This window comes from Sphaerodactylus townsendi, linkage group LG01 (genome assembly GCF_021028975.2).
Source record: "Sphaerodactylus townsendi isolate TG3544 linkage group LG01, MPM_Stown_v2.3, whole genome shotgun sequence".
Lineage (NCBI taxonomy): Eukaryota > Metazoa > Chordata > Lepidosauria > Squamata > Sphaerodactylidae > Sphaerodactylus > Sphaerodactylus townsendi.
In genome coordinates, this window is record NC_059425.1 from 39220217 (window position 1) to 39246267 (window position 26051).

Genomic DNA, 26051 nt, shown 5'->3' on the forward strand with positions numbered 1-26051 from the left:
TCTGCCTATGTTAGAAGGACATTTCTTGAAGTTCCTCTAATTGTTCCCTGGACAAGGAAACTAGCACAGTGTACAAAGTGCCAAATAGAATCTCTTTACCAAATATGCTAATTTTTAATTTGCAGGATGTTTTTCATTGTGGCGGAGTCATTAAGCATATGACCCCCCCACCCCTTAAGCAGTCTTGCCTTTGCTAGCACCTCAGAATTCTACTACCCAGTTGACTGCATGTGTAGACTGACCAGTTACAATGTGCTCCTAGAGCTCTTAAGATTTTTTTATCAGTCGATTTTTTAAAAAACAGATTGCTTGGTTACCACAAACCATATCCATGAGAAGTACAAAACATGTTCAAGGCAGAGTTTGCCAATATTCCTGTTTTTCTAACGGTTACTGGTAGAGTTTGTCAATATTTCTGTATTCTGGGGTGATTTCCCATAAAGAATAAAGTCCCAAAGGGTTGCACTAAATCACAGATAAAAGATAACTATCATTTATTGTTATGACATTTGTCATCCTGCTTTTCAAGAATCTCAAGCTGGCAACGATAGGTATAATTTCATTATATCCTCCCCGCAGTCTTGTGTGGCAGATTAAGGGATAGTGACTGATCTTTACTGTTGGGTGGGGTCTTAAACTCAGAGGTTTAAGTCAGATGCTTTATTCACCATACCATATTGGCTCAAATATCTTTGAGCTGTCATCTCTCTCAGAAGCCCTTCTGTCCTGAATGGACAAAAAAACCCAGTAAGGATTCAGCATCTGTTGAATCTGGATGCACTGTGGTCTCAAGTGTTCTTGACATCTTACTACGTTTGCCTCACTGGTGCATTGCTTGTCTACACTATGCATAATTTGTCTGATGAAAAGTGACAACCACAGCTGATGAAAAGTGTCTGATAAAAAGTGACAACCACAGCTGCTTTGAAATCCGGTTTAACACCTGAGGTAGTATGTTCAGTACTCTCTTTTTATACAACACTTTGGCCCCTTCCGCGCATGCAGAATAATGCACTTTCAATCCACTTTCACAATGGTTTGCAAGTGGATTTTGGTATTCTGCATAGCTGCAAAGTGCATTGAAAGTAGATTGAAAGTCCATTATTCTGCATGTGCGGAAGGGGCCTAAGATTGCCAGCCTTATATGAGCAAACTCTGGGAAGTTTTGAGGGGTAGAGGCTGTCACAGATGCTCTGTACATTCTGAAGTGATATAGCTCCCACTTCTCCAGGAATTCACCCAATCTGTGTGGTAAATAGGGAAATTCCTTCAGCATCATGGACGGTTGTCCAGAAGTGACATCACAGTATCAGTGATGTCCTGCCCCTATTTTTCACCCACTGCTTGGCCAAGCATGAGCAGGCCATGGAGTACAGTGGTCGGAGCTTGCCTGCTGTAGATAGGCAAGTGACGACCCTATGCAAAGCTGACAGAGAACTGAACACCAGTAAAGGCACACTAAAGACACACACGGTTGTCATCTAACTAGCCTCTGCCCCTCCTTTTACAGTTTCTTTCCTTCCCTTTCTTTTAATTATCTTGAAAGCATTTTTCCTTTTGACAAATATAGTCACTCACTCACTCACTCACTCACTCACTCACTCACTCACTCACTCACTCACTCACTCACTCACTCACTCACTCACTCACTCACTCACTCACTGTGTTTTGCTAACCTGTGAGAAAGTGGGGGGGAAAGTGTGCATGGAAGGAACATATAAGGAAGACCACTGGTTTAGTTAGCCCATCTGGCTGGCAGTGCCAAGGTCTCGGAGCCATGGGTCTTTCACAGTCCTGCCACCTTTCGAAGCTAGAGCGGCAACTGATGTTGGGAAAATCTTCATGGAAAACAGGTGCTCTACTATTGAGCTATGGTTTCACTGCCTGGAGGTCAGGCTGTGAGATCTCTTACAAAATCGCCATGGGCTACCTGGTTGTGACAGAGGCTGCCTTTGAGGGCCCACCCACAGTATCAGAATCTGAGCCTCGGGAGATTTGCCAGCCCTGTTTTCCATGTACTAAACAGGAGAGCAGTGACAAGATGGCCCTACTCCAACCCATCCTTGGCCCAGTTCTGCTTCAACGTTATCTCCCCTGCAACAAGTTTGTATTCAGCCGCATTCACTCCTAAATTTTGAATACCTAAGGCATCTTACTTTTTAAGTAATTGACCTTGTAACAAATAACTGTTCCTTTAAGGATGCAAACCTAAACAAAAATTCCTGAAACTACTATTATTATGATTCCTTCTGGCATCAATTAGAATAGCCAAGGATGCTGAGCACTGTGCTACATTCTTAGAATTATGTGCATATTCACTTGAGACTAAATTCTATTGAACTTAGTAGGATTTCATTCCAAATAAAAATGCATAGAATTGGACTTTAGTTTTATATTTAACCTGATCTTTCTCCAACAGTATTTCCTTAATATATCTTTCCAGCTTATATACATTTTGACTGCCGTACCCCAACAGTGCCATACTAACCAGGTCAACTCAAAATTCTACGAAAATCTGCCCAATGGGACTTACTTCCAGGGAAGAAATTTTAGGATTGAACTCTAATGTTCTTATTATGTTTTGTTTCCACATTAGGAATTTGTTTAGCCTCTTCTCTGCATTTCCTTTTTGTCAATCACACTACTCCCAACTGCTGCAGGACATTCTCCAAATCCTCAGTGTGTGCACACATATCTGAGAGAGTCCATCCCACACACACACACGCTTTAGATGTTTTGAGAAGATGGGGACAAAACATCTGTAGATTTCCACTCCACTCTATCTGCTGAGCACATCTGCCTGCAACAGTGGGGGGGGGGGCTGAAAGGGGAGGAACAAGGAATGTCCACAGGAAAACCCCATGTAGATGCTCTGTTGTTTCTGTGAATGAATCTGCATTTGCAGAAGCAATAAATTCATGACAGTGAATTATCCCCATCTGAATACAGACCTGGTTAGTTATGTAGAAGGAAGACTATAAGGAACCCCATATAAAAGAGGAGCATAATCTTTTTTAAAAAATAAGTTGGAATTGATATACTGCTTTTTGTGCATTTCAAAAGCTTGACATACATCAGGGGTTCCACCCTTTTTAATTCTGTGGACACTTAAAAAAATTCTGCTGCAGGGTGATGGACACAACTGCAAAATGGCTGCCACAAGAGAAACCAATCACAAAATGTTAGGGAGTGAGGTTGTGCATAAAATCAATGTTCCGTTTAACTGTATTTTCTGGCACACACCTTAGTCACACTGTGAAGACTTTTGTGCTGTGACAGGAGCTGCTGCCAAAAGTAATGTTTTTTAATATCGGCACAGCCAATGTGATCTCCAGTGGCTAATCAGAACCCTGCTGGGCGCCAGGCTTACCTGGCCCCTCCTACTTTTTCAAAACACTTGTAGGTGCAAAATAAGTTGTTGGCAGGCACCACATTGGGGACCCCTCACATACATTATCTCAATAATCTTTCATCAGCTCAGATAGGGAACTATTATTATCACCTATTGCAGACTGAGAAGGAGAAGTTGAGAGAGAGAGTAACTTGCCTAAGGCCACCTGGCGATTTCCTGGCAGGGGCAGGATGAAGTACCTGATCTACAGTTCAGTCTCCTAGCTACCACACTACATCAGCTAATCTCCTGCTAAAGCAGTTCAGAAATTAACAAAAAGATACTCTTCTAATTTCATTCTGGAATAGATTCAGTTAGTAATTAGACTACTTAAACACCGTATCCAGGCAACAAGAGAATGGGGAGGAGGAGGGGGAATCAGAGAACAATTTTTGCTCAATAACCACAAAAGACGGCAGAACGTTCCCTTCTTGAGACACACCCACTGTGCAGGCACTTTAATCTTCATACTTATGATAATGGCTTTTGTAAAATACATTCACTGGCAGCAGTGTGATGAAGTGGAGTAGAGGGTATCGATTTTTAAAAGGAGACTGAGCAAAGGATATTTCCTTTTAATGCCGCCAACACTTGCTTTCCCACACCATTCACATGCCTCAGTCAGAGAGAATTCATGCAGCCACTTTGGGGGCTTATCTCTCAAATGAAACATAACCTCTTTTTTTTGGCCTGATTAGGTGAAGGTACCTAGGCCTATCAGAAGATGCCATGATACATCAGAAAGCAGCTGAGGGTGTATCTGCGGGGTTTGAAGTACAGGTAGTACTGCCGCCTGCCTTGAGACAAAAATGTTCTGCCTCCTCAGTAAAGGCTTAAGGGCTATATACAATTTGCCAGCTGATGTTCTTTTTCTCAGAGCCATAAAAAGTATAAACTGGCCATTTCCATATATAAAGCATCTATTATAGGGGCAGGATATTTTTCTCCAAGCTTTTTTTAAAAAAAATTCAATGGTTTGTCTTAATTACCTTAACAGAAAGAGATTTTTTAAAAATAAAAATACATCCAAATTAGACCAAAATATATTTTTATTAATATTTGATGTCAATTAATAAATGTGATATGCAACGGAATGAATGGAATAAGGCGCTAAACCACTCTATTTTCCAAAGTTATAAGGCAGGGACCTAAATGTTATACCTGTTGTTTCTGGGATTTAAAAGTGGGCTTTAGTTTTTTTAAAAAAATGCTTAGAATATGCTGGACACCACAGGGCCTTTTTAGTAAAGGACAAAGTACTCTCTAATTGTTGGCTGTTAAAGATATGCTTTGGGCATGTCCAGTTATTCAGTCTTTTGGGAGGAAGTAGATTACTCATATAAATTTCATATTCACTGATTTTTGAGGATGTTTATGTACTTTTTGAACCATCTGCCTGACTCCTGGAGACTGATGGTCAATGAAAATTAGGGTTGGGAGCTGTGGTTTCAGAAATACCTGGAAATGTTGGGGATGGAGCCTAGGGAGGGCAGGGCTTGAAGGGGACTTGAGCAGGCTATAATGGCATAAAGCCCACCCTCCCAAGCAGCCACTTTCTCTAGGAGACTGATCTATTTGCCTGGAGATCAATTGTAGTAGGAGGAGATCTTCAGGTACCATCTGGAGGTTAGTAACCCTAATGAAAATGGACCCACTGTGCCCAACTGCTCCTAAAAGACTTATATTACAACACTGAAAAAAATAAAAGTCCGCCTCCAGTATCCACTGGATTGAAGACCTTACAACCGTGGTGGTGAACCTTTGGCACTCCAGATGTTGTGGACTACAATTCCCATCAGCCCCTGCCAGCATGGCCAATTGGCCATGTTGGCATGGGGCTGATGGGAATTGTAGTCCATAACATCTGGAGTGCCAAAGGTTCGCCACCACTGCCTTACAACTTTATCAGCATTTGAACATATGGTATACAGACAGCATATCTTCAGGCCTTCTGACAACCCTATGTACAGCAATATTCACCAAAATGGAACACTATTTTATATTTAGGTTCAATTTATAGCACAGTTGGGGGTGCTGTGTGGTTTCCGGGCTATATGGCCGTGTCCAGCAGCATTCTCTAGAACACGGCCATACAGCCCGGAAACCACACAACACCCCAGTGATTCCGGCCGTGAAAGCCTTCGACAATATATAGCACAGTCATTTATTTATTTTATTTTACTAAATTTATACCCACCTTCCTGCTCTTAGAAAGGCCTCCATGGTGGCTAACAAATTAAAAACACACATAATAAAACCGCATCTTAAAAACCACTTTAAAAGATTATATGGGACCAAAGCTAAAACAGACACCTAATAATGGGATTTCCACAGCTAACGTATTACATACAGAAGTATAAAAACCATATTTAAACATTGGGAAGGAAGGAGGGATGACTGAGGCAATTCAAGCAAAACAAAAAAGTTTTCACACACCAGCAGAAGATGACAGAAGGGGCAGACAAGTTTCCCTGGGAAGGAAGTTCCAGGGTTCTAGCGCCACTATGAAGAAGGTCCTCTCTTGGGTTATCACCTGCCTAATCGGAGAAGTCTTTCAGTCCTAAGGTAGCCTTTGCCTTAATGCCTGTTCTTGCCAACTGTTTGTTACATTATTTGTATCTGAGAAGCCATGGTGAAGTCCAAGCTTCATCCTCGGTCCTATTCCAGTCATTGCTTTGTTTCTAGCAATGATCTAAAAATTAGTTCCTCTTTAAGCAGGGCACTAACCACTGTGCAATTTTTTTCAATTGTTTTAGTCTATAAATTAGATTATGCAAGACCCACCAGAAGAGGAGGAGTTTGGATTCACACCTCACCTTTCTCTCCTGTAAGGAGACTCAAAGCAGCTTACAAACTCCTTTCCCTTCCTCTTCCCACCTTGTGGGGCAGGTGGGGCTGAGAGAGTTCCGAGAGAACTGTGACTAGCCCAAAGTCACCCAGCAGAAATGCAGGAGTGGGGAAACTAATCCTGTTCACCAGATAAGAGTGTGCCACTCATGTAGAAGAGTGGGGATTCAAACCCTGTTCTCCAGATTAGAGTCCATCTGCTCTTAACCGCCACACCATGCTGGCTTTCTCAACAGGCACCTTGGCTAAACCTAGGCTAGCAGGTAGCCACTTTCTCACCAAGGCAACTAACCATTTATTCAGGATCAATAGCACACAATGTCAGTTTCACAAAGGATTGCATCAGCAACCAGACTGCCACAGAAAACCACCCTGGGGTGGAAGCAGCCCAGATCCCACCATTTAAAGCGTCCTGTAAAATAGGTTGTCAGCCTCCAGGTGGGATCTGGGGACCCCCTGGAAAACAAAAGATGCTTTGGAGGGTGGGCTCTCTGGCGTTGTACCCCACTGAGGTCCTTGTCCTCCCCAGACTCCATCCCCTAATCTCCAGGAGTTTCCCAACCTGGATTTGCAACCCTCCCATCCCATCGCCTGCCAGTGGCCAGAGGAGACCTGGCAGCTCTACTGTGAAAACATAAGCAAGGGGAGGCTGATAAAAACCATCTGGGGTTAAACCTTCATGCAATAAGTAATATTAAAAAAAATAATTCAGTGGCACTTTGAAGACTAACAAAATTTATTCCAGCCTAAAGTTTTGGGCATCAGAGCTCACTTAATCAGATGCATAGTTTTGTGAGCTCAGACTCATGAAGGCTAGAATAAATGTTGATAGATGGTCTCTCAGGTGCCACTAGATTCCTGCTTTGTTTTGCTGCTACAGTCACAAACAATCTCTGTTTTATTGGATACATATTGCTTTCATTTGACTTTTAAGAGTTGTTACCTGCCGTTGGAATTGAGGGGAGGAGGGGTGAGAAATTCTAAATAAAAGGGAAAATAATAATGAGCATCTATTATTAGGAGGACTGTTTAAACCTGCTATGGCTTCTGATGACAAACAGGTATTTTTTTAAGGCTTCACGTACCCAAACACAACAACAAAAACCATCGGATCAAAACGTATTTTAGAAAACCTGAATTAAGGTTTCATTAACTGTAGGAGGGGCAGCATTTTATTAAAGTATGCAAAATCTTTTTTAAAATTTATTTGCCTCCAGAAAGCAAAGTGGGTTAAAGTGCCCATAAAAAAGGGACTTGAATTCCTTTTTTCTGGTTTCTCTGTTGCTCTTTGCCTGTCCCTTTGGCCACATGACCACATATGACAGTTCACTGTGTCCCCTGCTGAAAACACAGAAGGATGCAGTTCATTCCTTTGTTTATTTGAAGGCCTTGTCATGCAGGGAAATCCAGCCAGGATGCCGGGGTGGCTGAGGCAGTTCTTACAATGTACAATACTCAGACCAAGGAAGACAGAGAATATGAAATAAGGGTCATGTATCCTTTTGTTAACAACCTCTAGCTTTTCTTCTCTTGAATTCACCTCTCACAATTCATTTACTTGGTTCCCAAAAATCATTTCCAGCAAAGGCATAAAATGGCTACATAACTTCAGATTTTCCAAAGTAAGCAGCTAGTGCCTCGCCCATTCTCTATTCTACTCATGATGCGCTTTAATGAGCTCAAAGTCTATTCTCAACATTTCATTTATTAGAACCGGGGCATCCATGTGTGCATCTGCATATTTACTCACTCATCCACAGTGTTTCTGCCCCCACCAACCAGTTAGTTTCCCATCATATACTTCTCCCACAAACAAAATCACAGTATGTGTACTGAGCTGGTAAAAGCTGTGCCCTCTTCCGCCCTTGGAGTCATTACTGATTTTATAGCAACTGAGAATGTACACATAAAGGAAAATGTTCTCTATGCTCTTTATACACTTGCCATTCAGAGGTAACGAACAGAAGCAGCTAGCAGGGGATGCCGAGTGAGGTAAGCTGGAGAGATGTCCAGTGCTATTTATGCACCCAGGATTTAGAGCCCTGTTCAGGCCCCTCAGGGAACAGAGGCTTCTAAAACTATAGGCTTCTAAAACTATCACCTTTGATAGGCAGGCGACAAGAAGCTTTCCAACTGGCCAAGCCAAGCATAATTACAAGAAACCTGTCTTTTGCTGGAGGCTTGGTCAACACAGCAGTAATTCTTGCTTACTGCTCTCTACGTTTCCAGTTCGGACTTGCCTGCATTAGGATTTCAGCTCTCCTTGGATCCTAACCTGCACCTTTTGTAGTCCTTCCACAATTTAGCCTTCCTTGTTCTATCTACTTGCTCCTCCCAGATTTTGGACTGACTTTTTGGCTATAGCCTGTATCATGGTTTCCACTTCTGCCTCTGTACTCTGATTTGGTATGGCACTTCTTGGTCTGTTTTCTACAGCAAGGGCCAACCTTTCCCTCTGAGATCATCTGCAGTAGCTTAGAGGGCCACCAAATATACTCCCTGACCTGTGGAGACACAAATTTAAATCCCTACTCAGCCAGTAGGTGAACTTGGATCAGCTTAATTTACCTCACAGAGTTATTGTGAGGATAAAGGAAGGAAAATGCCATGTACATTACTGTGAACTTCTTGAATGAAGGGCTAGATAAAAATGCTAATAACAGAGAGGCAGATCTCCATTGCAAGTAAAGTAATCCCTGCTCTTTGCTTTTGGTAACCCTGACCTACTTGATCAAACCCCACTTGATCAAATTCTACCCATCAAACCAAGACCACAAGTTTTCCAGGCTGCCAGATCATTGCCAGACTGAGTGACTGGGATTTTGACAAGGGGTGGAGAAGTTTTTCAATGATTTCTCACAGGTCAGTGTGCCCCTCTTTCTCTATTAAAAGATGGAAGTGTGTGGCGTAGAGCTGCCAGCTGGCATATTTTTACAATGTAAAAGCCAGTCATTTGAGCTGCTTACCAAAAGTCTTCAGAGATGCATTTTCACTTACTGGGTGTGCTTGAACCTTTACACATTCACTGAAGTGCCAGGTTATGGATCTCAGTCCCACTGATGAGTTTAGTATAGGGCTGCAGCCCCATCCCCACCCTCAGCTACATCATTCATTCATCCAAGCCATAGCTGCAGGAGGATTAAGAAAGATTTAACTCTTTGCCCAATTCCTTGGTGTCTTTCAGGTTCCACTTTCCAGTTCTGTCCAGATAGACAGAAATCAGGCAACTCTGGTGCAGAGATGTCTCAACAGCATTCTCGTTTGTGCTGTTTTCTGGGCACTGGGATTACTAGCGGTCCAATGCCAGAGTCTAACACAAGCCAATACTGCACCAGATACTTTTGCAGCAGCTCAGATGAAAATAGCTGCAACTTCAGTCTTACCTTGAAAAGGAAGATGCCTTTGGCGTTGGAGTAGCCCTGAGGATTCCAGCTGACAGAGGAACAAGAACAACCTACAACCCAGGTGCTTGGGGTTTTAAGTTTCCATCTAATACTGAACAAATCCTTCTAATGTCCTTTGCACAACTGACCTCTAGTTTTCTCTGCAACCTCAAACTCTTCTACATTTTTTACCAGGATTCCTCTACAATTAAAGTGAAATCTCCCTTAAACAGATCTTGCAGCTTCTCCAGCCATTTGAGTTATAGCTTTAAGATATGTGTAATGAGTAAGAGGGAGGGAGGGAGAGAAATCCCAGAACATACCAAACAAATGGAGAAATCTGTGGCCCATTATGCACCAATGTACTCCTTGCTTCAAACAGCCTTTTGCTTCGGATCAGATTTTCAATATATGATTTGGATTAGATTTTCCCTTACACAACTGCTCTGGAATGACTGCATTTTTAAAGGGGAAACCTGGTGTTTATCAGGTGCGGGGAAAACTGGTGGGGTTTTTTTCCCCACTTTGTAGGGAAGGCGAAGTAAATGTATGTGCAATGCCTACTCCAGGTTCTTTCCTCTCTCCCCTCCCCTCCTTTTCCCCACCCAAAATCGTGCCCTTTTACACTTACATCATCCCATCCTCTTCCCACTTTTTCAGCCGGCCTTCTCCCTGTCCCATCCAACCTCCATTTTTGTTCTTCTTTCAGGCTAAATTGCTTCCTGTGGGTTTTATTTTATTATTTTCTTTCATTTTGTAACACATCAATGCATGTGCCAAATATTTGTGAACAGCAACCTTAAGACCTCCATTTGTCTGGGGATCCATGCTGGCTTCTCCCAGTCCTGGAAAGCTCGTTGCCCGCCATGCCTGCACCAACTTGGGAGGGAATCCCACCAAACCCAACTTGAAATTTTTTGTTCAACTAGTGACCCTCGTGGGTCACTGCATAAATACCACAGGAATACTTATTTTGTGAAATCTGCTTTGATTGGGAGTTTTCACCATTCCCAGGAGGTTTGTGGGGCACCGGCAACTCTGTGGGCCCTAAACCTTGCCAGGTTCCCTTATGCTTGTTTGTGATCAATGCAAATTGCCAGCAGAAAAAGGCCCACTATTTTAGTATTGGGGGCGGTGGGGGGGAGGGGGATGTTTTTGCTGCCTTCTTCATCCATCCCATAGCATTCATCATTTTCCATAGGCAGTAACATCAATGTATCAATATATTAATGACCTTTTCTGCACAAGTCATTCAAAACATTTCCAGAACTTTAATAAAATGGTTTCCTCTGCGGCATTCCACACTTCCTTTTTACCACATTTCACCTGTAAATTAGTGGTATTTGAAAACCATTTCAGTGTGATTCTTTTGGCTGAAATGTTTCCAAGCTGGCTTCCTTTGCAGTGCAGTTGAAAAGACGGCCCGCTTCCCAAGCCCCTTCTCACTCAACTTGCCTCATTCCTTTCCCCCTTACTTGGTTTTCATCATTTCATGCATTTCATAATTTTTTTGGCTGTTTTTCTCACTTCTCTTCCCCTCGCATTTTCTCATCCATGTGAGCACATTTACTCACGAGTAAACCTTCAATTACAAAGCGGCTCAGCAGATTTTCTTCCTGCAGCTTCTCTTACACGTGGATAAATTTACTCATGAGTAAATCCACAATTACATAAAGCAAAGATGCAACAGATTGGTGGCTCTTTCTTCGGTGGTTTTTAAAGAAAGGCTTGATGGCCATCTGTCAGGAGTGCTTTGATTGTGCGTTCCTGCACTGCAGGGGGTTGGACTTGGTGGCTCTTGGGGTCTCTTCCAACTCAATGATTCTATGATTGACAAGGCATCCAATCAATGGATCAGCAAAAAAAGAGAGACGTTTGGAGGAGGAGTGTGCAGACAAACACTTCAATAAAGGAGGGGATCAAAAACGTTCTGGAGACATTCGAAATGATTTATGCTGAAAAGGCCTTCATATCAATGCATCAATATATTGTTTTGTACTGCCCCTCCCCTTCTAAGCAGGCTTTAGGTAAAGTGTGCTAGTGGTTGTATGAGGGGGAAGAAAGCGTGCATGTGACCCAGGACATTGATCTGCTCAGGCACTTCCCCATGCTAATTCCCCAAGCAAAATTTGTAGATGTGGAAGCACCCACAGGCAACATGTCATGGCGATAGCACAAACTCAGGGCAGGAGAACACAATTTGAAAGGAAATGCGTTACTCCTGCACTGAGCCAGAAAAAAAGCTGAAGAGGCAGGGACAACGCAGTGTGCAATACAAGCTACTTGCCCGGCATGAAAGGGAGGCAAATTTACTGCTGAGAAAGGGCAGAATAAGATGTGAGTGTGTGATTGGCCATAATCTCTCCAGTGACTTACTGTTCTTATGAAATTTCATTTCTAGAGCTTTTAATAGAGAATTTAAAAGCAGCTTTGGCACTGGGAAACTGGACCTTTTTGCCCTCTCTCCAAGGAAGGAGTAAACCATCACTTCTCTTTTCCTCATGTACAACTAATCTAGATTTGGGGGGGGGGGCGAGGGAGGGGAAATTCCTGGAATTTGGAGGGAGGTGCTTGGGACCTCCCCAAACTCTGCCTTCTCCAGGGACCTCCCCCCAATCCCCACAAATTTCCCCAACTGGAGCTGGCAATCCTACCTCAGGAGAAGCTCAGCAGGGGAAGGAGACATGACGACATAGAGTCTGCCCTCCAAAGCTGCCGTTTCCAACCTAGAAACAGATTTCTACAGTCCAGATATCAGTTGTAATTTCAGAAGAATTCCAGGGGCTCCCTGGAGGCTAGCAATCCTGACAAGAGATGGTCCAATGCATTTTGGTGCCAAATGGCTCTCAATGATGGCAAAAATATAAGGATGACCTAGATTAATATTCTTCCCTTTGACAGAACCCTCAAATCGGTATCCCTCATACTTTGCCTAATACTCAGGCTGGCTGTTGACAGTTAATAGTACCAGAAACTTGTCACTGCGGTTGAAGACACAATGATGGGGGCTGCTGACATCTGAAAGGGCAAGAAGATGCTAGGTCATTTGTAAACCTCTACCCCAGGAGATTAAAAAGAATAGAGTCAGGAAAGAGCTCAATAAGTCAGCAAGATAGAACAGATTTGAACTTCAGTCCAAAGGAAGCTTCTATCTCAACAATAGCATTAAAAGACAAACAGGAAAAAAATCAATAAAACCTACTCTGAAGCTACAGATTCTCGGAGTTGTTGGCCATCCGTCTTAGATGCTCTAAAGCCTGTGAGTCTTGAAATCCATTTAGTGTTGTTCAGACATCAGGTAAGTGTTACAAAGAAAAGCAGAAAAAGCTTCTTTGTTTAGCTGACAATTCCCCCCCCCCCTTTTGAATTCCTTCAGTACTCCACAAATTTTGTAGCACATCCAAGGAAATTTAAAAGAGAAACAGAGTCTTCAAAGTATTTTAACTGCAAATTATTTTAAAAAACACTTAAACAGAAAAAAACAAAAGTACACTTAAAAGAGAAAAGGAAAAAGGGGGAGGAGGTGAAGAGGCAGCCTCTTCTGCCAAAATGGCATGCTTGCAGTCACTGGTCCTGGATTTTATCAGAGCTAGTGAGTCAAAATAAACCCAAACTAGTCCACATGTCAAATTAATGATCCTCAAAAAATAAAAACAAAAAGAAGGCCAGAGTTAGACCTAGTCTACTCTTTAGCCAGCAATTCACCTTTTTCAGTGAGCGCAGCCAGGAGCTAACAAAAGCTCAGACTGAACAAAACACCATTTTTCCCCGAACTCCCACATATTTTCTGAGTTGGAAAAGTTCCATAGATTGAGAAGCTATGAAGACAAACGAAGAGAAGAATTCTGTTTCCCACAGAGAACTTCAACTATCATTCTTTTTGTAAAAAAAAAAAACAGCCCACTTTCACCTATGGTGTGAGTTATATCCAAACTCCTGTGAAATTAACCTTTGGGAGGTCTTACTTGTGATCTGCTTATTACAAGAAAGCAAGGACAGAGGAAGTATGTGTGCAAAGTGCCATCAAGTCACAGCTGACTTATGGTGACCTTCTACGGGGTTTTCAAGGAAAGAAACGAATAAAGCTGGTTTGCCATTGCCTCCCTCTACATAGCAAACCTTGGAATTCCCTGGTGGTCGCCCATCCAAATATTAACAAGGGCTGACCCTGCTTATCTTCCAAGATCCAACAAGACTGGGCTAGCCTGGGCCATCCAGTGGCAGTGTAGATAATCTCATTTCCAGATCCTTTCAGAAAGGATGAGATGGATATGCATTTTAGGAAATGTGTGGACAGAATGCACATCCATTCATGGTAGATGTTTGCCTCTGCCATCCTTAGAAAGACTTATTTTTTCTCTTACTGTATTGGGAGTGGAGGGTGATCTCTCAGGCGGATTCCGCATGGGCCAAAAACAGCAGTGTGAAAACGATGTGAAGATGTAAAATGGTTTAAAACAGTGTAAAAGGGTTTACACCGTTTTCACACCGTTGTTTTTGGCCCATGTGGAATCCGCCTCAGGGTAGAACAAGGAACATGAAGTTATAAGGAACATGAAGTTACCACCATTATGTATCTCATGGTCCCCAATGTTCATGCCCATAATGCCCACCATTGTGCTTCCTGGTACCCATTTCTTCCCCAAAGCAAAGACACACTCTCACTGGCACAGGATATACAGCAGAAAAGCCCAGGAGCAGTTCTATGTCAGCCTGGAGCACCCATTCAGAAACTGCTGCCTCCATCATTGGAAGATGCTTGGCTTGGAGCATCTCAACATCATATGACTGGTAGCCAGGTTGACTGGCCATGCCCTCCCAAGGATGCCCTTTTTGGGGGTGCCAGCTTTCCTTTTTCAAAATTCCCAAAGTGTCCACAGGTTTAATAAGGTTGGGAATTTTACATCACACTGGTGGTAAGAGCTGGGTGGGGGAATGACCACATGTGGATGATCACATAGCAAATGTGGATGATCACATGCCGCATACTACGTGTAGATTCCCCTTCCCCTGAACAGAAGTACTTCCCATTTGTAAGATTTAAAAAAGGCCTAAAGGAGCACCATATCAAATCGACAGCAAGCTTCTGAAAGCAGTGAAATGGGTGCCTCTTTTAGACTAGCTGAATTATTTAATTGTGCACATTGTATTAGATGTCCCTTAAGTGATTGTTTCATGTGTATTATTTATTGCTCACCTAGAGTGTGAAGCAGTATCTAGAGTCAATGGAGCCTTCTAGCTGCCGTTAATAGGATCCCCACTAAACTCACGCTCTTGTACTAAATCATTATGATTCTCAACCAGATAAAAGGAAAGGACTGTTAGTCTTTTGAGACAACACCCCCTAATAAAAACTGGCCCAAAATCAATCAACATCTAATTTTAACTGTCAAGACTGACTAGGCAGCATCTACAGTCTTGGGGGGCGGGGGACACTATCCAGTGAGACGTTCTCCTGTAGAAACCCTGTCAAAATGAATGAGAGCCATACAAGAACATTGCAGGGTCTCCTCAAGATCTGCCACACAAAAGAGCTCTAGACAGAAACAACCTTGTCAAATTTGTGATTAGCCATTATGAGCATTGAGGAGGTGCTTCCATTCATATTAATCCTCTGCTGGTCACACAACCAACAGATAGTGGTGCAGGATTAGCCTGTGTGCAAAGGTGACTGATGGAGGCCAGTAGATACTAATGGGCAGTTTGGCTCCTCCTTGTCCGCACCTATGAACATTCTGTCACATACATTGTTAGGGCAGCCAAAGACTGAAGTGGGGGAAAGTCAGTATGATTCCAAGAACTAAACTGATACTGGTGTGAATCTGGTATCACCGGTGTGATTCTTTCTGCATGCTTGAAGTATCTGCTCAGCGTGTAAATTTGTAAAGAGACATAATAAGTCTAATGGAAACTAATCCGGTAAATATTACAGCAGTAACTTGCCTTTTTAAGAATTAGGAGTGCCAGTGTCATGTAGTGGTTAGATTTTACAGAGTAGGACCCAGGAGACCTAAGTTCAAATTCCCACTAAATTATGGAAGCTTGCTGGGTCTGCCACAGATTCCTACACTAACCTACCTTGCAGGGTGGCTGCTGGGAGGATAAAATGGAGAAGAGGAGAATGGTGTAAGATGCACTGGGCTCCCATTGGGGAGAAAGGTGAAAACAAACAACAGGGCCAAATCAGTTTTCAGCAAGGGTAGGGGAAGTCGAGAAGAAAAATGCTTCTAAGAACATGGCACACTGAAGTAATGCAGGGGAGATGGCAAAGTTTAGCACCTCTCATCTGCTTGCACCATTTTCTGTATTTTCCACATGAACAGAAAGATAGGTAAATAAATGCTTAGGGATTCTCCCCCCAATCTGGTTTGCCCCTTATTGGGTGTTCTTCGGTAACTAAGCTAAGGTGGTCAGGTAAGTATGTATGGGGTGTGTGTGTGTGTTGTATATACATAATAGTTAAAATGTTTATATCTTTCCTTCTGTTGTCACTAAGGGCGGCTTAGTGACAAATACACATTTAAAACATACACAGTACAACAAATAACCCCCGCACCCCCCACCCCCAATGCCTGCAAAACTGAGAAGTTCCATTTGGATTTTCCAGAGCTCCTTAGACGAAGAACTGAAGAAAGCTGTACAGATGGACTTCTCTACTCCCTTCTGTGACTGAAGAGGGTTGGGGGGGGGGGGGGTTGAGCAAACACACCACTCAAAAAGTTCCTTTATTTGGGTCCCTGATGCAGAGCATGAAGGTCCTAATTCAACTCCAGACTCTCCTAATGGCTCTAGGTTTGGCTCACTAGCATCCTTGAGCATCGTTTCTCCCATGCTTTCCAATGAGAGTGGCCTCTTTTTTGCAGTGTGTGGTTTTGGTAGTTATCTCCGGGAGTGATAGGCTGTGTATGACACTATGCCTCTTGCAAACAGGCTGGGAGAGCCTCCACGCCTTTTGAGCTGGCACAGCCCCACCTCGCAACATTGGCCCATGCTGCCGAGGCATTTTGTTCAGAGGTCAGGAATGTTGGCATGCTACCATGAAATCTGGCAAATCATTTACAGAGTGAGTTGAACTGATGATGCAGGCATTGCCCCCGAACAGCAAAATGAAGATGACAGAACAGATATCCTTTGACTACACTAGCAGTACGTGGATCACATGTTGCCTGTTTCAAGGGACCAGCAAAATGCCTCAATAAGGCGAGGTAGACAATTGACACAGTAACAATGAGGAGGAACATGGCCAACAGAGACCAATGGAGCTTATTTCTTTATTAAAGAACAAGCCACAATGACTCCCCCGACCCCCGCCGCCACATTTGAGAAGGAGGGGAACTGTTGCTAAAATAATGGATTATGACATGGGGAGGGGGAAGTTATGTTGCCTTCTATATTCCATAGGACACTAAAATTAATGTTACTGACACTGAAACAGGAGGGCTGCATCCAAATGACCCAAAATGACTAGACTTTGCAGACAGGGCGTAAAAACTCTTGACAGTCCACAACTAATTTATGCAACTGAAGACACACTTTGGAGACACACATCTGTACAGAGCAAGGGTGGTAACTGTTAAGAAGCAGGTGGACTCGAATCTGGAGAACCAGGTTTGTTTCCTTACTCCTCCTCATGAAGCCTGCTGGGTGACCTTGGACTAGTTACAATTCTCTCAGAACTATTCTAGCTCCACCTACCTCACAAGGTGTCTATCGTGCGGGGTGGGGAGGGAAGGAGTTTGTAAGCCGCTTTGAGACTCCTTACAGGAGAGAAAGGCAGGTAAATCCAAACTCCTCTTTGGTTCTTCTAGCAAACAAATCAAAATATTACTTTAACCCAGAATCAGAAGCTGAGAAGGGTGCTTGCACCTGCACATCAGTTCCACTGACCTTGCAATAAATTTAAAACTCCTACAGGTACATTCCCAGGAGCTGCAAATGCAAGAATTTTTACAAAGCAGTGCCAGCCAATAAAAGAGGAGGCATCCAGCCTGTATCATGGCGGCCTGAAAGGAGTAGGTTTGCAGCGTGAAAGTGATTAAATTGAAGTTGAAGTACTGAATATTGAAGTTTCCACTTAAAATGCTTAAAACACTGGTCATGCTTTGGCTGATGCATAGGGTAGCCACCATTCCGATGGCAGCTGGAGATCTTCTGGAATTACAACTGATCCCCAGACTACAGAGCTCAGTTTGACTGGAGAAAATGGCAGCTTTGGAGGATGGCTCTATAGCATTAGACCCCGCTGAGGTCCCTCCCCTCCTTAAGCTCCACCCTCCCCAGGCTTTACTTCCAAATCTCCAGGAATTTTCCAGTCTGGAGTTGGCAACTCTTTTAGAAAATGGTGCTACTACTAACCATTTACGAAACATATCTTGCCAGGGCTAAAAGATCTTTGCTGACTGCCAGTCCATTTCCAAGCACAATTGAAAATCACAGTTCTTTAAAGCCCAGAATGCTCTGGGGATGGAGTATCTAAAGGACTGCCTAGTCCCATGTGAGGTTGCTCAGGATTTATGCCCATCACCTGAAGCCCTGCTCCTTGTCCCTCCACCTTCAGGAATGCAGTGGGTGGCCACTGAAAACAGGAGCTTTTCTGTTGTGGCATCTGGCTAATGCGCCAGCGTCAACTTTTTTCTATATCACTGGGCATTCATGAATTGCTGATGTTGCCGCCAGTGTGTTGATTGTTATCTTTCTTCGATTTCAACTTTATATGGATTTTCCCCTGTTAATTTTGCTCTTTATTACAGTTCTGTGGGGTTCTAGCTAATTATTTCTAGGACTTCTATGGTTGGTGTTTTAGGTGATTATAATGCAGCTGTTATTGTTATTTTAATTGTATTCTACTATAACACTGTATTTCTAATGTTGGACATAATATGAAACCTCCACTTGCCATAGTAAGCAAGCAGAAATGCAAGATACAGGCTGCAGTTGTCATCTGCACTAACTCAGACTTATTGTATCTTCACTTGCACAAGATTTTGTTCAACTAATTGTTAGTCACTATAATACACAAGGAGGAAATGCTAGGTGTTGGCAAAAGATCTTGAACAAATGGAACTGCACTAAGTCCATTTATAATTCCACTTGTGCATGCCTGAATCCAAGCCTCAGTGTTTTACTTCCTGGAAATCACTCAAGAATATTGATCAGGAAAGAGGTATAGAAATGATTCTACGAAATGTATCAAACAAAACAAAACTTGTCAGTTATGAGAGAATGTCCGCAAGGACCAACTCCACAAGGACTTGGACCCTTAGGTGTCAGAATTTAGTTGCAGCCTAAGCCCCTTAAGCATTTCCCATTAATTTTCCTTCAGTGGACTTAGCAGTTTAATTGATTGCCTTTTAGGTTCTGTCTCTGGAGCTCCATTTTTTCTGGTTCACTTTTCACCACATCACATTCCACCATAACAAAAATAAAAGATCTGGGAGAAAATATGAAAAATGTCATTGAATCTGACTGCTGATCCATGTAATCAGGATCTTTTCCCCACACTAGACAGCCAGATGCCGCCAAGAAGCATAGAAGAAGAACATAAGAAGCCCCTGGCTACATCCACACAGTGAAGAGTCTCCATTTCTGTCTTCACTGATAAAGGCAGAGGAATTCACCTTGGCATTCACCATATTAAAATGCACCGAAAACAAGTCAGGAATTCTTGGAATCATACCTACCCTCTGCTCCCTCCTCCTTTCACACTAGTCCCAGAGACTTTGGAACAAAATGCACTTGCTGACATCTAATCCAATAAAGTTGCCTACAAAGCAAGATTCTAAAGCACAGTTTCAGTCCTGACTTAGAATTCTGGTTTATAGGCAAAAGAACAAACAATAGGTTATTCTTTTGCCCATTCAGACATCATAACAAATTGTAGCTTATTCCATAACATCTTTTGATCTCCTTTAAGTGAAATCGTGGAGTGGTGGACACTTGAGCCAAAGACTTTGTGATTTAGTATCATGGCTCCAGACTGCAGCATTTGGGACTGCTTTACTGCATCCAAAAGGAATACATGGCTGAGCCCTAATGAAAGTGATGACAACCTCCCAAGAAACACTTTCTTACAATTACCTTGATATCCGTTATAATAGCGACTCTATTTGCTTACATTCTGCAAATCATGTACTGAAAAAAACAACAACCCATGCTTCCTCATATTATCTGTCAGAAAAAGTAACACCTGATAGAGGAACGCTTAGCTTTAAAACACATTTGCCTTGAGATGTGTTTTTTTCCCAAAGGAAGTTTATTTTGGCTGGCCTGGTAACTCTCAAGGCATAAACAACAATTACGGCCCTTTTCAAAGAGCACGGCACAGCGAAACCAAACACGTAGTACCCATTAACATTTTCTGGAGACCAACATCTCAACAGTCTTTCTAGTGTGTGAGAAAAAAGGAGTAAATTGCAAAGCACTTCTTCCTATCCTATATGAATAAGTTTCATCCTCTACATTTCACTCCTCTTGAAAGAGCACTACTGGTAAAAGGAAAATCGATAGCTCTGCTTCTGAATCAAATTTATGTAGCATCTGTATTGTGCCAGGCAAGTATAATCAAAACAAATAATTGCAACAATGTCTTATGATGTTTCTTAATTAAAATATACCTGCCCTGATTCAAAAACAGCAAACAAATACATTTAAATAGTAAAAAACAAAACCAACAGAAGATCCATCAGTAAGTTACGACAAGCAGTCATATTGGAACAGGGAGTGTTTAATTACATGAAAGGATAAACATTTTAATCATCTTGTCCCATCCCCCTACACCCCCCCCCACACACACACACACACTTTCTCAAAGGGGTAATGAAACGCCTACCTGCTAAGGCTTTGATGCGAGACCTCTCAAACAATCGTGCAGAGCTGTTTTCATTGTCCCATTCATCAACATCCCAGCGATTGTTCACATCACTGTATTGCTGTTGGATTTCAATATTGTCATAATCTGTTGCTACAGTGGTCGTCATCTTGAATCTTCTCAAGCTAGCCTCAGCATCAGGAGCTCCTTAAAAAGAACTACTGTAAAGAAAGAGAGAAAAATGACAACTGACTAAAAAGTTCCAATGTTTCTGCTCACAAACATACACAGAGAGACACACAGACACACACACACACTAGCTTGGATCCACACATGTTTTTCTGCAGGTGGAAGATTTCTGCCTATGGAGCACTATTCTCTCACTGTCCCCCTTCATGCCGCAACCCCAAATGCCACCCCCTCCATGCTCTTAGGGGATCTACATAATCGGCAGAGAGATATAAATGACTCCTGAGATGGTAAAATGGACTGTACCACTTCAGACTGTAGTTGTTTGATCAAGCTGTTGAATTCTTGTCTTTTGTACATGTAAAAAAACAATTGGAGAGGGGCTGTGGCTCATTGGTAGAGTATCTGCTTGGCATACAGCAGTCTCAGGTTCCATATCCAGCATTTTCGCTTAAAGGATTTGGTAGCAGGTGATGCACAACACTTCTGCTTGTGATTCTACAGGGCCATTGCCAGTCTGAATAAGCACTGACCTACAACTAGATACAATGAGCATCCCTGGATTGGACCCAGGGAACCTCTGCCATTTTAGAGTTTAATCCAAGTAATTTTTAAAAAATGCTGCGAGGGTTTGAATGGGCTCACACTGCAAAAGGGAGAGGCACTTTGTTCCCTCCCCATGCCTTTTCATGTACCTAAATGGCCACACTCTCCCCACCCCCCGCCAAAGGCCCCCCAAGCTCTTGTTCCTCTCCGCATGCCTTTTCAAGAGCTAAAGAGCCACAGCAATTAAGACCATGATGTGACAAGAGCACTTGTTCCCACTGCACTGCAGGCCCAATGAGAATTAAATACTTGCAGCTCTTTCACATCACATGCATTAGTATCTAAAATGGTGGTGTTGTCCCCAGGTCTGACGCCTGGATGCTGTCACGTCTAGTTGTGCCCCTCGGTAGACAAATGGTCTGATCCAGTATAGGGCAGCTTCGCCTACTAATATAACCTTGAGGTCCTTGCAAACAGAAAACTAGCTCAGGAAGAACTGAGATGAATTAGAAGAAACATTCTTCCTGATGTGCTAGTTTCCTGCTTGCACAGATTTTGAAATGCAAGGAGTGCTTGAAAATAATGACCCCCCCCCCCACCAGCAGTTTGAGGTGGTTCACTCTTCTTTGGCTCCTCAAGACTCTACCACCCCATTCTGTTGTATTTGTAAATCCAGCCTGTGCCATTTGCCTTTTCAGTCTGCGCAGTCATTGTCACACTGCACATATTGTCATGGAGCATGATAGGAATGAGTACCGCTGTTGAAAATTTGCAGACAATGATTTACACAGAAGCACAAAATCCCCTCAAACAATTAAGTGTTGCAGTACAAATAGCTGTAGCCAGCGTTTCTCTTTGGATTGCCAATTGTACTGTTTTTTCCAGACAGCCTAGAAATCCACATTTGTGTCCAGAAATTTTTAAAGATCTATTTCAGAATAGGGAAATACTCTGAGTTGTTAAGTTACATAGAACTTTGTGAAGAAGAAGAAGAAGAAGAAGAAGAAGAAGAAGAAGAAGAAGAAGAAGAAGAAGAAGAAGAAGAAGAAGAAGAAGAAGAAGAAGAAGAAGAAGAAGAAGAAGAAAAGAAATAAGCAAGATAGCACATGTTTATCCTTAGTTGTAACTCTTCCTCTGAGAATACTAGCATGATATTGTTTCCTCTTTGCCCTTCAGATCTTCTTCAATACACCTCTATGCTGCAGACTGGCTTAATTCCTTACAGCCCAATCCTAGCAATGCTTTCTTGGCTATGTCCACAGGATTCAATAGAAGTTACACCCAAGCCACCAGTTCCCCACCACCCCAGGGTCACTGGCAGGGGATGGGGGATAGGGTGGCCAGATCCAGGCCTGGAAACTTAGGGAGATTTAGGGATGAAGCCTGGAGAGGACAGGGACCTCAGTGGGGTACAATGTCATTGAGGCCACTCCCCAAAGCATCCATTATCTCCAGAAGAACTGCTATCTGGAGATAAAATATAATTCTGGGGGATCTGGAGGCTGGCATTGGTACTACTGGGGTGAGCCCTGTTTGCCGATCCTCAACTGCACCCCATCCCCAAACTCTTTGGGCAGGGAACTGGGGGGCTGCCATTTTATTTAGCTACGTCCCTGGAGTGGTAGACTCTAATCTGGAGAACTGGGTTTGACTCCTCCAAATGAAACCTGCCAGGTGACCTTGGGCCAGTCACAGTTCTCTCAGAACTCAAAGGGCCTGTTGTGGAGAGGAGAAGGCAATTGAGCCTGATGATTCCATTGTTCATGTTGTCATCATCTGATTTTAAGATGGAGGTTGGAGCTGGTTGTTATTTACATTTTAACTAGTACTAGCGGGGCCCGGCCACGCATTGCTGTGGCAATTGTCCTTCTCATCACAGTCCGCAACCCACACAGATGTCCATGCAGGTCCAATGATCCCCAGCATAGCCTTTTGGGAGCAGCAGTGGCATAGTGGCTAAGAGCAGGTGCACTCTGATCTGGAGGAACTGGGTTTGATTCCCAGCTCTGCAGCTTGAGTTGTGGAGGCTTATCTGGGGAATTCAGATTAGCCTGTGCACTCCCACACACACCAGCTGTATGACCTTGGGATAGTCACAGATTTTCGGAGCTCTCAGCCCCACCCACCTCTCAGGGTGTTTGTTGTGAGGGGTGAAGGCCAAGGAGGTTGTAAGCCCCTTTGAGTCTCCTACAGGAAAAAAGGGGGGATATAAATCCAAAGTCCTCCTCCTCCTCCTCCTCCTCCTCCTCCTCTTTTTTTAGGGTGGTCAAATGGAATCCCTCTTTCCCTTTTCATTCACATTATGATATGGTGCTGTCTTGGTTTTTAGTATAAGGTAACCCTTTCCATTCCACAACGGAACTGTCCAGAGTGTGAATCCCGCTGTCCATGAGGCTGGTTGACACGCACAGTCCTGGCTTGGGTAAGGCAGAACTGGGGCAAGCAGGTTATCCCAGTCAGGCAGCAGAGGCAGGGTGGTGAGGTGCTCAGATTGAGGCCAGCTTCCTGGGTTCTTAAAGGGCCATGTGCAAAAGAAGCAGAGGCAGTAGTGTTGGTTCGCCCCCACCCAGCGGATTTTCTTAGAAGAAAAAGGCAAACTCCAGCTCGCTTTTAGTAAAAGAGAGCTGTGGCAAATATGGGTGAGGAAGTGGGTAACTGGTGGTTGGATGTGAGGGAAGGCAGAGTGAGGTGTGTGAGGATGAGCTGGATGTGGATGAGAGTATGTGTGTTGTGTGGTAGCAGTGGGTGAGGCACAGAGAGTAAAAGTTACCTGCACGTGTGTGGGGGGGAACCCCACCTGACGTCTCACACGGCAAAGAGTGTATGTGTTTCACTTCCACTCATATTACCTAACAGTATTACCTATTTACTGTTTTCACTGCTCATCTCTGCCCATCTGCACGAACATTCTAAGCCCTCAGGCCACAGACAGACAGGCTGCACGAACATTCTAAGGGTGACAGTTAAACAGAGCCAGCTTCATGGCCTGGTGCACCAGAAAAAAGACGTTTTACCTGGCTCAGGTATGGACTTTCGGCTATTTGAAGGTCCGATTACCTGCCCGCAACAGGGAGGGACGTCATGTGAAAATTTGGGGGCGATCCGTCCAGCTGTTTCGGTGTTAGGGAGTCACTAACAAACGGATGGTTGGCTTTTTATATATATAGATTTTTAAATGTTTGTTTTACTGATCATAATTTAATGTGATTGTTTTATTGGTTGTACACCGCCCAGAGCCCTTTGGGGATTGGGCGGTATATTAAATCTAATGTATAAATAGGATTGGGCGATATATTAAATCTAATATATTCAGATTCTCCGAAGATGCCAGCCACAGATGCAGGCGAAACGTCAGGAGAGAATGCTGCTAGAACACGGCCATACAGCCATATATTTATTAAGCCACTATGAGACTTCTTACAGGAGAGAAAAGCCAACTGTTCTTCAAACTGGGATGGGCCATATGCAGTCCCAAGATACAAAGTTGGCAGACTCCTGGTATATAGGATAATGACTGCTGAAAATGATCACAATACTATTAATTTTATATCCTACCCACCTATGTAAAACTTAAAGAATTATGTAAAACATAAAGCAACAGGAAAAAAGAATTGCTTGACCAAAGAAGTTGTATGACACAACAGGTCCCTACATTACTTATTTGAATACTGAGAGGGTCATAGAAAACTAGGAAAGAGAAAGGCTAGATCGAATCCTTCTACCTGACATACTAGTTTCATGCACGTAGGAGAGAATGCAAGCATGTTCACCCGCAATGCCTGCTGTCTAAAGTGCTATAGTCCAGATACAGCATTGTCATTTGATAGTCCTAATTATTTAAATATGATCTCTGGTGTCAGAACAGGGGAATACTTCTTCCAGAGACTCTAACTAACTGGTACACATTCAGGGAAGGCAGCACATCAGGCCAACAATCCAAGGCAAGGTAGAGGCTTAGACAGACCAGTAAAAGACATGTGTCCTGCTTCTTCCCACCCTTTCACTACTATTATCCATTGGTGTAGAATTTTGACAGATTCGATATACTTAAAATTCTGTCTGTTTCTTTCTTTCCCTTTCATTTGCTCTAGCTAACTGATGCCACCTACTGACAAAGGAAATTATCTTCCATTTTCTCAACAGGCTTAGCAAAGCTTTGGTGTGTTTTGCATGCACAAGTTTTCCTGTGAGCAATTCAAGTTCTGAACTAAACTGGAATACACCCAGGTGAAATGCCACTTAGATTTTTTTCCCAGATGCTTTGTAAAAATATGCAACTCTTTAAAAGTATTTAAACTCTTGTTGGTGTGTTCACGCCCCCCCGCCCCCCCCCCCCCCGGCTTGGCTTTTCAAATAAAATGTCTGGACTTTTAATCTGTATTTACCTGTAAAGCAAACCCTTTTATGCAGCACAGAGATGGTCAGAAGGAGACTCAAACTCTATCATTCTCAAACTCAATGAGAGCAATGATCTGGAAGACCCAGGTTTGAATCCCCACTCTGCTATAGAAGCTTACCGTGTGACCTTGGCCAGTAGTATACTCTCAACCAAATTAACTGCACAGGGTTCTTGTGATGATAAAATGGAGAAGAATGTTATAAGTCACTTTGGGTTTATATAGGGGGTATAAATGAAGTAAAAGAAATAAAACAAGTTGCTATTTATGACCTAGCAGCTTGTCTGACCTGGAGACCTCTTTAAACATGTAGCTAAATAAAACACTGTTCTAAAACTGCTTATGGTGCACATTTTCCCTGAGGAGACAACTTCCCTCTCATCCTCTTTAACCTGCTTTCTATTATTTGGCTGATAAACAGCACACAATGGGAGAGGATTAAGCAACTGAGATTAAGCCACCTGATAAGAAGGTTGCCAGAGCAACACCAG

General features: G+C 43.1%; 1 protein-coding gene across 1 annotated transcript in view; it reads right to left on the bottom strand.

Moving 5' to 3' along the window:
* SPTBN1 (spectrin beta, non-erythrocytic 1) overlaps window positions 1-26051 on the bottom strand; it is a 228288-nt gene that overhangs the window by 148824 nt on the left and 53413 nt on the right. Inside the window, exon 2 of the mRNA XM_048518642.1 lies at window positions 20450-20649. Within this exon, the coding sequence (XP_048374599.1) occupies window positions 20450-20597 (148 nt within the window). The 5' untranslated portion in view covers window positions 20598-20649. The remainder of the gene's footprint in view (window positions 1-20449; window positions 20650-26051) is intronic.